A 12,525-nucleotide genomic window follows, 5' to 3' on the forward strand; every position below is an offset into this window, starting at 1 on the left:
CAGGGGGGTCTTTTCATCTATTCATCTATTCATTCATTCATTCATTCATTCATCCTAACTTTACTTCCTCTACAGTCTATACAACATCTTTTTCATTATTCATTTGTTAATTTATCTTATAATTTCATTTTTCTTAATTATTCTAGGTTTTCATCCTTACACCATCTTTTTCATTATTCATTTATTCATTTATCTTACAATATGATTATTCTTAATTATTCTAGGTTTTCATCCTTACCACATCTTGTTCATTATTCATTTGTTCATTTATCCTATAATTTCATTATTCTTAATTATTCTTATCATTCTAGGTTTTCTTCCTAACTTTTCATCCTTAAAACTTCTTTTTCATTATTCATTTGTTCATTATTCTTCTCATCCTAGGTTTTCATCCTAACTTTGTATCGTTAATCCCTACAACATTACAAATTGTTCCATTTTTTGTTCATCTAATAGTCACTTTATCATGCCATTGCACGGTTATTTATATATCCTGGATTTTGGGACTTTTGAACCTATTTTCATCTATCAAGCGTTCATGTATTTTAAATACGCTTATTTTTGGACACAGGACTAGAGCCCAAAACTTAAGACAGGGTATCGTTATAAAAACCAGTTTTGAAACCCGGGTTTCATGAATGGGGTTAGGCAGTTTTGTGAATATCAATATTTGTGTTATGAAATATTATATTATTTAGTTTCTTCATATTCTTTTTTTTTGAATCTCTTGAATAAAAAACTACTTAAATGTTAAGACTCCGAAATGGAAACTCAGGAGTTTCATTCAACGATACTCTTTTAAATTTCGGGCTCTGTACAGGACACGCGGATTTAACCGTCCTAATCCAAGAGAGCAGTGCCTTTTGATCTGCAATTTGACAGGATATTTTTTTTAACACGATTTTTTCGTCATTTCTCTACTAAACCTTTTGTTAGCATGTGCTTTTTAAAACAAAAAGTATGAAGAGGCCACTACGTAAGCTTACAGAATGTTTATGTACAGACCAACACGTGTTTGAATAAAAATAAAATAAACCGAATGTACCTCACCCTGGTTAGTCCGGGGTGAGGACATTATATCTTTATGGTTTCATTTATTCGTTTCTAACTATTCTATAAACAAAGACGATTTTGCAAAAAAAATCGGCACGAATCAAAAAGAGGGTTAAAAAATTTTTTTTTTCATCTAAAACCGGTTGTTTTTACTCACACCTTAGAAACCTATATTTTTCAATATTGGTATAAAATTTACAATTTTGATTCCTTTAAGTTGCGAGTTCATCGTTAAAAAATGTTAACAATCCACCAACCATTATTTAAAAATGCTAGCAATAAATTTGTAACTTTTCTCTTTTTTTTTTAGAATCGGGACTAAATATTTCCGCAACCTCTATTTATGGAGGTTTTTAAATATTTCCTGTTCAAACACTTAATTTTTATTTCTTTTGTTATATTTAAAAAATAAGTTATTCACTTACTTACTTACTTACTTACTTACTTACTTACTTACTTACTTACATACTTACTTACTAACTTACTTACTTACTTACTTACTTACTTACTTACTTACTTACTTACATACTTACTTACTAACTTACTTACTTACTTACTTACTTATTGATCCTTTATCAAACATTTACTAAAAGACAATAAATGAATCATTGTCATTAAACAGATTAGAAAGGCCAATAATTGTAAAATTGAACAAGAATTAAGGAAATAATAATAAAGCTAAGGACAATTTAGTCAAGTTTAAAATGAGAAATGTACAGTTTAGAATATATAATAATTGTACAGCTTAGGAAGTATTGTATATTATATAATGAAATTGTTTTGTTAATGGGGCATGATGTAATTGTACAGTATAGAATGTATATTGTATAATGTATTGACTAGGATGTATGATGTAACTGTGCAGTTTAGATATTTAATATAATTTTACAGTTTAGGTTATCGTAATGGTACAGTTTAGGATATATAAAGTAATTGTTCAGTTTAGGTGTAAAATGTAGTTATTTATTTTAGATATCTAATGTAATGGTACAGTTTAGGTGTATAATGTAATGGTACAGTTTAGGATATATAATGTAATTGCACAGTTTAGGTGTATAATGTAATTGTAGAGTTTAGGGTATGTAATGTAATTGTACAGTCTAGCTGTATTATGTAATTGTACAGTTTAGGTGTATAATGTAATTGTATACTTTAGGTGTATAATGTAATTGTACAGTTTAGATGTATAATGTAATTGTACAATTTAGATGTATAATGTAATTGTACAGTTTAGGATGTATAAGTTAATTGTACAGTTTAAGTGTATAATGTAATTGTACAGTTTAGATGTATAATGTAATTGTACAGTTTTGAAAAATAAACTGAACAGTTAAAGGAGTTTAGGGTGTGTATAACTTAATCTTCATATTTATATAATAATAAATCAATAAAAATGCAAATCTGTCAATCATACAACCAAGTTTTGTGAAATATTATGGGAAAATTACGTAAGAAAGTTTTGTCTTCATAAACCAAATATATGGATCATTTTTTCTTCTAGATGTTGTTTATTTTGCAAAGGATTTGAGTCTATGCAAAAAAATTCGAATTTTCTAATTCCTATGTATATTTGCGACCAAATGTCATAGACCTTAGATATTTCAAACTATGAATTCTGCTGGATTAAATAATCTATGCTTGAAATATCAAAGGTTTGCAACATCAGGTTCCAATGATAAATGGATGAGAAATATTGAGTTTGTTGCAAAAACTCAATTCCTTTACTAAGCATATCACAGTCACATTGATCTAGACAGGATCTATAGCAACATTACTATAATAGCTCCTTTCATATATACGAAGCAACATTACTTCTAGGATGTTTTCACCTTCTAGCTTCATTGATTTTGATTTTAAGAGACGAGAATTGCTCCTTTCATATATACGAAGAAATTTAAAACATTTTTGTTCTTGGCTTTTAAATAAGAGGAGTTAAGATTGAAATAATAGAAGATATTAATCATATGTGCAGTTTACTTTAAAGCTTAACGATCTATATTTATGTGTATTATGCATTAAAAAGTTACCCAAAAAGATGAGACTTAAATGGCGGCCTGAAATACTTAATTAAAACTTAAGTTACTGAATGGAATTTCATAAGACTTTAATGGAAATTTATAAAACATTAATGTAATTTCATAAAACATCAACGGAATTTCATTAAACGTTTATGGAATTTCATAAAACGTTTATGGATGGAATTCCATAAAACATTAACGAAATTTCATTAAACTTTAATTGTAATTTCTTAAAACGATTATGGAATTTCATAAAACTTTAATGGAATCTTATTAAACATTAATGGAGCTTAATAAATCATTTATGGACTTAAAGAATTTCATAAAAAATGTATATAATCCTTTTAAAAATTTATGGAATTTCATAAAACATTAATAGAATCAAATAAAAAGTTATTGAATTTCAAGAATAACTTTGGATTTATAAAACATATTTGAAATTTCATAACACTTTGATAGAAATTGTATAATTTTTTTTATAGTCTCCTAAAACTTTAACTGAATCTGTCATAATTTTATAATCAGAACAGAAATATCAAAACATTTTAAACTGCACATCAGAGCATAACGAGCGTTTATAATATTGCAGTTTTGAATAAGTCTTTTTTTGACAAGCACACCAAAAAACATTTATATTGAACGCAAACAAATCAAAAAAACACTTTTTGCGCATAATAAGAATTATTCAACAAATATTATTAATGTATTTTTTTAAATTCGCTCTTTTCTGTACATACTGTACATTCTGTACATCGTGTATGTTGTAATAACGCCAATATATAGTTTTTGTATGATACAACTTGAACATTTGTGAAGAGAGCACTTGAAATAATAACATATTGATTATTTTCCAGCAGGGTGTATTCACACTTTTTTATTCGTTTTTATTTTATTTAATTGACTCAAACAGTGATAGCAAAAAAGCATCGTCTTGTAATTTTTTGAAACATGTCATAAAATACAGGGTGTCCCAATAAACATGGGAATTCAGTGACGAATTCGATATAGTCTTTTAAAAAAATCCTTGAATTAGGAAAATGAAAACCAACGAAAAAACAGGAAAACTGTAAGAGTTTCGTCTGCTATGTTCACATTTTGTTTGTTTATGTTTTGACTGCATACGGGTGTTCTTCGTAAAACAAGAAAATTGCAGTATACAAATAGAGTAATATTGTTATTGTCCGTCTTCACTGTTCATCTTGCGGAGACATTATAGACACATCTTTACAGTCTTACCCTTTTCATAAGATAAATTCTAGCAGACATAATAATATTACGGCTTTTGAAATTAGGTATTTCAATACTAATTCATAAAAAAGACGATATCTAATTCGTCACTGAATACCCATGTTTTTTGGGAAACCCTGTATATTGTTATTTAAATAGTGGATTTATTGCTAAGATATGTTCACACTACATATACTCTGTAAGGTTGAAATATTGTGTTTGAAATTCATTTCTTAAAATTCCAGATTTTGCACACTAATAAAAGATTTAACACACGATGGGACCCATGAAATCTGAGAATAAGAAGACGACATTTGGACAATCTTGTCCTGTCTATTACTTTTCATGTTGTCTCTACCACATAAGTGGTTAAAAATGAAAACAATAACAATTTTTTTTATTAATATTAATTAGCAATTTAAATGGCGTTAACGTTGCGTTATCAAAAAATACAAATTTTGTGCAAACAATTCATATCTAGATTTTTTGTGTTTTTACGAAGAGCAATGTTGCGAGATTCTCGAAATTGTGCCGAGGTTGCGTGAAGTTTATTTTATAATATTTCTTTTTTTATTTTAATTAATATTAATATCAACACAGATAGAACACTAGATGTCGTCTTTTCAAGATTCAGGGGTTTTTCGTTCACAATAACCATGAGCCAGGCAGCACATGCTCTCTGTCTGTCTTGTAATTCAATGCTGGGAGTAACAATTATTTAATGAAAAATGAAAAAAAAACCGCTTTAGTGTATCGTTAAGAATACGAAATGCAAGTATTTTTCTTACTCTAATTAAAAATTGATTCAATCGCTGAAATCATTCATACTTCTTTAATGTGAACATTTTTGTCCTCAACCTCGGTATTTTTATTTGAACCGCTGGGCCTCTCGTTTTGAATAATTAATTTGCTTACAAATAAATTATTAATACTAAAACTACTCATGATTATGTAAACTAACACGTTTCAATTTTATTTTTAAAGACCCGAGCTCACATCAGTTTACAGATTTGAAAAATGTTAAAAATTTGTTTTCAGCTCTAACACTCTCAATTTTCAATTTTTTTTCTATTAAAAAAATCAATTTGAACTCGAATATTCATTATTCAAGCTAGTTTCACCAATATCAAATATCAATATGCCTTTTAAAATTAAAATTTTCACTTTTACTAGGGATTTTTTACACTTCTTTTTTTTACTCCTTTTAATTAAAATTTAAACATTTTTGAACATTTTAATTCTGTCATCTGTAGGAAAAAATTCAGTATTATTATACGAGTGTATACTTACTTAGAGGACCGTTTTAGGTCACTATCTGAAAATTTCTTGTCAATTTATATATTTCTTAAAATGTGACATTCACTTAAAAAAATCATTATAAAAATTCTAAGGAAAATTTACTGCTTAAATAAGAAAGATACTTTTAATCCAAAGTATTTTAATCAAATTCATAACGCAACATTACGTTGAACAATATAAAAGTGTCATGTTTTCTAAATATATGATTTGCTTGTCTGTCTGTTTGTATCCAATAAACGTCAAAACAACTGAATCGACAGGGCCCAAATTTTGTGAGGGACCTCACATACCCAAGGGAAGGTTTATGGATGCTCAAAATAACAAAAAGTTGAGTCCAAAAGTTTTAAATTTTTGAAAATTGCCAAAATCACACTAATAAATCCGCGAACTTTTTTTTGTATAGTTTTAAATTGTACAAATTGAAGTTGCTCAAAGATAGAGCTGCACAAAAGTTGAAATAGAAGATGGGCGCGAAACGCTTTAGAAGCCTAATATATGTATAATAATTACAATTAGAGTAACTTTTATATATGTAATTGCAAATTGTTCATATTTTAGGATTTTAATTAGAAAAGCTACACTTTGCCTTTTACTTGGTTATTATTACCGTATTTGCCCTGATTAAAATTAATGGCTAAAGTGTGAAACAAATTACACTCCCTCCCCTCCCCCAACCCCCTTTTTCCCATACTCCCACCCTACCCAGTGCACCTTCGTCACACCTATATATTGATTATATAAATAATAAATACTCAGGTCTGACATAAACTGAGTTCCCACCCTTATTAATCTTTATTACACGAGCATAATTAATGAGAGAGGTCCAGGGGGGAGTACATGTTGTCCCAAATACCTTGGAGAGTATACAGGGTGTGCCAAATATCATGGAGAATATACAGGGTGTCCCATACACCTTCGAGTATACAGGGTGTCCCATACACCTTGGAGAGTATACAGGATGTCCCTTAAACCTTGGAGAGTATACAGGATGTCCCTTAAACCTTGGAGAGTATACAGGGTGTCCCATACACCTTGGAGAGTATACAGGGTGTCCCATACACCTTGGAGAGTATACAGGGTGTCCCATACACCTTGGAGAGTATACAGGGTGTCCCTTACACCTTGGAGAGTATACAGGGTATCCCATACACCTTAGAGAGTATACAGAGTGTCCCAGACGCCTTGGAGAGCATACAGCATGTCCTAAATACCTTGGGATATACAGAGTGTCCCATACACCTTTGATAGTATCCTAGGTGTCCCATACACCTTGGAGAGTATACAGGGTATCCCATACAGCTTGGAGAGTACACAGAGTGTCCAAGACATCTTGGAGAGCATACAGGATGTCCTAAATACCTTGGATAGTATACAGGGTGTCCCATACACCTTGGAGAGTATACAGAATGTCCCATACACCTTGGAGCGTATACAGGATGTCCCAGACACATTGGAGAGTATACATGGTGTTCCATTCACCTTGGAGAGTATACAGAGTGTCCCAGACACCTTGGAGAGTATACATGGTGTCCCATTCACCTTGGAGAGTATACATGATGTCCCGTATACCTTGAATAGTATACATGATGTCCCATACACCTTGGAGAGTTTACAGAATGTCCCAAACACCTTGGAGAGTATAAAGGTATCCCATGTGTGCGTAAACAATGACCAATTACCAATTTTAAAAGAAAGCAAAAATGAAATTCTATTTCTATTTCCCGTTAAATTTTAAATTCTTCGGTTTCTTACACACTATTTGAATTATAAAAATAATTGGTTTCAACCTATAATTATTTCAAATTATAATGAAAGTAAAAAAACACAATTTTCTTTTACAAATTCATGTTTTTAAGATTCATATTGTAGGGTTTTCAATATAGATTCACACTTTGCCATGGAGAATACACTTATCATCTTTTGTAAATCCACTTGAGCATACTTTTTCAGAAGAATGAGACAAAGCATAGCATTTTTTAGAAGTTCTTCGTCATTTTCCTCTTGAATAACTTGGACGATTTCGTAGCAGCTTGGCGCATTTTCTGGAAGATTTTGCGGGATAGTTTTGAGCAGGATTGTCAGTGTGTTAGATCGGATCTGAGTATCAGGTATTGAGAGAAGTGCGGGAAATATGGTAGAATGAAGAACCTGCGGACTATTTCTAGAAGTATAAACCAATCTAAGAAGCAGGCCTACACACACAAAAATCTATTACGTTTTTTTAATACATATAATTACAAGGAAAGTATATATAGATGAACACACATTATGGTGCTATATATTGCATCCCTGCAGCTGCAAGGCTGCAATCCTAATGATCACATCATTTTTTGCAACAGAGAATATACATAAAAACTGCCATAAAAGAACATGTACACTGTAGAGTCTCATATTTCTAGTTTAACAATGTTTCCTCTCAACGCAATGGACTTATAGGGAACATTTGATTTATAAACAATGATAAAAATTAAATATATTAATTTATAAAGATTTTTTTCCTGTTATTGATTTAACACACTCCAAGTTTTCTCTGAGATCTAAAACATTTAAAAATCAAATTTTTTGTTTGTTTTAAATTAATTTTTGATTTGGTTTGGTTAGTTTACCTGATCTTTGTAGATAATCCATTAGAAGATCTGCCACCCCTCCCTCTTCAAGACTCGTCATATAGGAAGAAGTGGGGATGGCAAATTTTCCCGAAGTGTAAAGTGGGATTACTAACAGGTCCACTATTTTTTTTACAACTTCAGAACTCACTAAACAGAATTTTATAAGAAACGAAACATTAGACAAAAAGGGACTGAAAGTGCAAAAACGTTATTATAAATGACCCTCTATTTTCCATTCACAATGGTACTCTTAAATGTTTGGTCTGATATTCATATTGGCCATTTTTAAATGTGCTTTCGCAGCAGGAACAATTGAGAAAATTGTGAGAATTGAACAATTTTCAAGCTAAAAAATGACCATATTGTCCACATTATTGATTAGATAAGGTTAAGATGGTTCTAATTGTAAATTAGGCATAATGAAATTACAATAACATTCCCTTTAAATTCCTAATTGATTGATTAAAAAAACCCACCTGAAATAGGAGACTTAAGCAGCGGTAAAACCATGAGAAGAAAGTTCGAATTATGAATTGAATTACAGGTCTTCTGTTCCTCCAGCTCCTGAAGACATTCTTTTAACTGGAGATCAAGGAACTCGTTCCATTCATCATTCTCATCCTCATCTAGTGCTTCAGAATCATCATCATCATCCCTTGGATCATGAGCATCTGTATTCTTAATAGTCTCATTACTGTCAATACTTAAATTCTTCAGATGCTCTCCAATCAGATCAGTTTCCAAAGCCATTTCCTAGATACAGGGTGGATATTTTCTTGATAACAATTTTTTCATTTTTCAAAATATCAAACCCCCCCCCCCTCAACCTTCAAAAATAGTACTCACCCATCCCTCTTCAAACATTACCCCCCGCCCCAGCCCCTGCAATAAAGTTTTTATTTTCATTTTCATTCAAATGGAGAGGGATTTATAAGAAATATAAAAACGAGATTTTTTGGGTGACCACTCCATGAAAAAAGGGATGGGGCAATTCTTCAAAATATATTCCCCTGCCTGGGTACTTGGATTCTGATTTTTTAGGGTAGAGTAATCACCCTCCTCAGTCAGTATTTCAGTCTGGATGTTTTCTAAGTTCTCTTTATTTCCAGAGAGCTTAATGATTGGCGAAGGCCTTAATATTTTTTCAGGATTGCTCGTCAGATCTGAAACCAATAAAAAAATTATAATATTATTTAAAGCAACCTTTTCTCAGAGGAAGTTTGATATAAAAAAAATCTACTAGAATTGGCTCACTAACTAGCCTAAACATTTGATTCATTGGAAGTCGGAAGTTTAGTTAATCGATTTTCAGACAAAAAACAAAGATACTTCCATCAGTTAAAGAGTGCCTTGCTGAATCAAATATGGCACAAAGTATAAAAAATGTCCTACTTAATAAATAGCAAGATATTTACCTGAAGTAAATTGAATAGGAACACTACTACGTTGACCAGAATATTGTCCTTGAAAATTAACCCTTGAACACTGGACAGGCTGGGCTGCAATATCTGATTCCATATTCTGAGCAGGAGCAGAACACGGGTTCAAATTTGTCGGAAGTTGGTTTGCTGAATCTAGGTTATGTCGGGAGTAAGGAGAACCTTGTTGAGGCTGCAGGGACGAATCTGATGAGAACGGATGAGGGTTTGGAGAAGGAAGACCTGCCTGAGACTTATTTTGATGGACAGACGAAGGTTGGAGATTAAAAAGCTGTTGGTTTGAAGCTTTAATCTGTGGGTTGTGAACTCCAGTATTCTGGTAGACTTGATTTGAATGAAGGAACTGGTTGGGAAGGAAGGAAACCTGTTGTCCTGGATACGGGGTATAAATGCATTATTTTGAAATCACCCATTCATCTCCCCACGGTTCCCATTCCGAAGTATTTCTCCTTCCCAATAGTTATTTGTAGATACTTTCTCTTTTTTTCCGCTGAATTGGGGGACATTAAAGGAACTGTAAGCGTAATTTCAAGTGACCCTCCATGCAAAGAAGGTAACGGTTTACATTGGTACCCTATAAACCTTTGACTGTTCATCGAGTAAAGATAGCTTTGTTTAAATATACAGTTTGACCTCAACACAGTTGATACGCTTCTTGTGTAACTTGACATAACAGAATATTTTTCATTAAAAACGGTTTCCAAAAATTCAAAAGAAAATATTTTTTTTTGCAAATTCTAGAAAGTGGATATTAATATTTTTAAAACTTAAAAAATTTGCAAAGGAAAGTGTTCCATAAGAAAGTGAGAATAAGTCAAACTGTGGCGGCTATGAAAGTTGTCTTTCCTTAGAGAACTTCTCGCGGCAAGGAGAAAGAATAGGGGAGTTTCCAGAAGCCAGGAGATATATATTTTTCTAACTTTGTAACTTTATATTTAAAATATAGTTAGTCGTTATCAAATCCTCGTCTTATTGCTATCCGCCAAAAAACAACATTTATCAGTCGAAGGTTTTAAATTGGGCTTTGACATCTTTGCATGGAGGGTCACTTGAAATTACGCGTACAGTCCCTTAAATAATTTTCAGGATGAAGTAATTCATTTTTTTTGGAGAAAAAATTAAAACCTGGAGCTTAACTTGATAATTAATATTTAATTGCAAATCTTTTTCTCCCAAAATATTTTAAATCAACCCACCCCGGAGCCAGTAAATTAAAGAATATATACACCCTAACCTAAATAGACTGAAGGTAGATTAGAGCCCTGAAATAGGGGTTGAAGGAGGAAAGGATGTCTATGCGGAGGAACAGGTTGATGTTGACCTAGGTGGGCTGACGAGGGAAGAGGTTGTTCAGGAGACAAGTAGTGGGCCTGAGCCATACTTGGTAGAATAGCTTCAGACATTCTACGGTTGGCCAACTTTGGATTATGGCGGCCTAAAACAAAAAAAATCAATTTCAGAACTGAAAAAAAATATTAAAATTAAATCTAATGCTCACCAAGAAGTATTCCCGAGGTTTGCCCGACATCAGAGAATCTACGAAGTTTGTGTGGCCGGCCTTGAAGCTGATTTACTCTCTAAAGCACAATACAGTACAGTTCAGTGCAGTGCAGTGCAGTGCAGTGCAGTGCAGTGCAGTGCAGTGCAGTGCAGTGCAGTACAGTACGGTACAGTACAGTACAGTACAGTACAGTACAGTACAGTACAGTACAGTACAATACAGTAAATTACAATACAGTAAACTACAGTATAGTACAATACAGTAACTTACAATACAGTAAATAACAGTACAGTAAAGTACAGTAAATTACAGTACAGTAAAGAACAGTAAAGTAAAGTACAGTAAAGTACAGTACAGTAAAGTACAGTACAGTAAAGTACAGTACAGTAAAGTACAGTACAGTAAAGTACAGTACAGTAAAGTACAGTACAGTAAAGTACAGTACAGTAAAGTACAGTACAGTAAAGTACAGTACAGTAAAGTACAGTACAGTAAAGTACAGTACAGTAAAGTACAGTACAGTAAAGTACAGTACAGTAAAGTACAGTACAGTAAAGTACAGTACAGTAAAGTACAGTACAGTAAAGTACAGTACAGTAAAGTACAGTACAGTAAAGTACAGTACAGTAAAGTACAGTACAGTAAAGTACAGTACAGTAAAGTACAGTACAGTAAAGTACAGTACAGTAAAGTACAGTACAGTAAAGTACAGTACAGTAAAGTACAGTACAGTAAAGTACAGTACAGTAAAGTACAGTACAGTAAAGTACAGTACAGTAAAGTACAGTACAGTAAAGTACAGTACAGTAAAGTACAGTANAGTAAAATCTGGGAAGATTAGATAGAAACATGTTCACAATTATCTGGATTTTTACATCAGCAAAATCTGGGAAGATTAGATCGAAACATGTGCACAATTATCTGGATTGCTGTCATAGTCGTAATTTTCAGTAACCCTTTATTTATAGAGCTGCAAATTCGATTCACAACTGTACCCTTAAAAGCTCCAGGATTTTCCTTTTAAAAATTGTTGATTTTCAATTGTGGTTACGACGATATCTTCCATATCATGATGAGACAAGGGTTTATAGGGTACTCTTATTAAAATAAATCCTTCAATTTAAAAGTTTAAGCTGTGAATATTGTGTTGAGTCCATGTAAATGAGCGCTATTCCAATTCCCAACTTGAAATTTAGGTCATTATTTCACGGGAAACCTGATATGGGGCGAGGGGAGGAGTGCAGAAGTCCTCAATTTGTAATCACCGCCACCCAAACATGTTTTGCGGCATGCGCGCTCCTCAATTTGTAATCAACATAAAATCTTGTTTTTGAGATTTTAATTTAATGCATTTTTAACACAGTATTCTTTGACTGTAG

At 32.0% G+C, this 12,525-nt stretch overlaps 1 protein-coding gene across 1 annotated transcript; it reads right to left on the reverse strand.

The window, feature by feature from the left end:
• Positions 1-7,425: 7,425 nt before the first annotated feature.
• Positions 7,426-11,221, reverse strand: LOC111704013 (uncharacterized). Its single transcript, XM_023476123.1, has 8 exons — positions 11,144-11,221; positions 10,880-11,080; positions 9,622-10,017; positions 9,215-9,369; positions 8,683-8,959; positions 8,204-8,353; positions 8,096-8,134; positions 7,426-7,789 (listed from the first exon to the last, which is right to left on the reverse strand). The coding sequence occupies exons 2-8, from the start codon at positions 11,046-11,048 to the stop codon at positions 7,449-7,451; spliced, it is 1,527 nt and encodes a 508-aa protein (XP_023331891.1). The 5' UTR covers positions 11,049-11,080; positions 11,144-11,221; the 3' UTR covers positions 7,426-7,448.
• Positions 11,222-12,525: the final 1,304 nt, after the last annotated feature.

The sequence above is a fragment of the Eurytemora carolleeae genome, unplaced genomic scaffold (genome assembly GCF_000591075.1).
Source record: "Eurytemora carolleeae unplaced genomic scaffold, Eaff_2.0 scaffold572, whole genome shotgun sequence".
In the NCBI taxonomy this organism is placed as follows: Eukaryota; Metazoa; Arthropoda; class Copepoda; order Calanoida; family Temoridae; genus Eurytemora; species Eurytemora carolleeae.

What these genes read in the sequence shown, in the direction of transcription:
- LOC111704013 (XM_023476123.1), bottom strand. Translation starts at nt 11,048, where the DNA reads ATGTCTGAAGCTATTCTACCAAGTATGGCTCAGGCCCACTACTTGTCT. An exon ending in TCTACCTTCAGTCTATTTAG is followed by an intron (nt 10,018 to 10,879) that starts GTTAGGGTGTAT and finishes CCCCGTATCCAG; the next exon opens with GACAACAGGTTTCCTTCCTT. An exon ending in GCTTAAGTCTCCTATTTCAG is followed by an intron (nt 8,354 to 8,682) that starts GTGGGTTTTTTT and finishes AATTCTGTTTAG; the next exon opens with TGAGTTCTGAAGTTGTAAAA.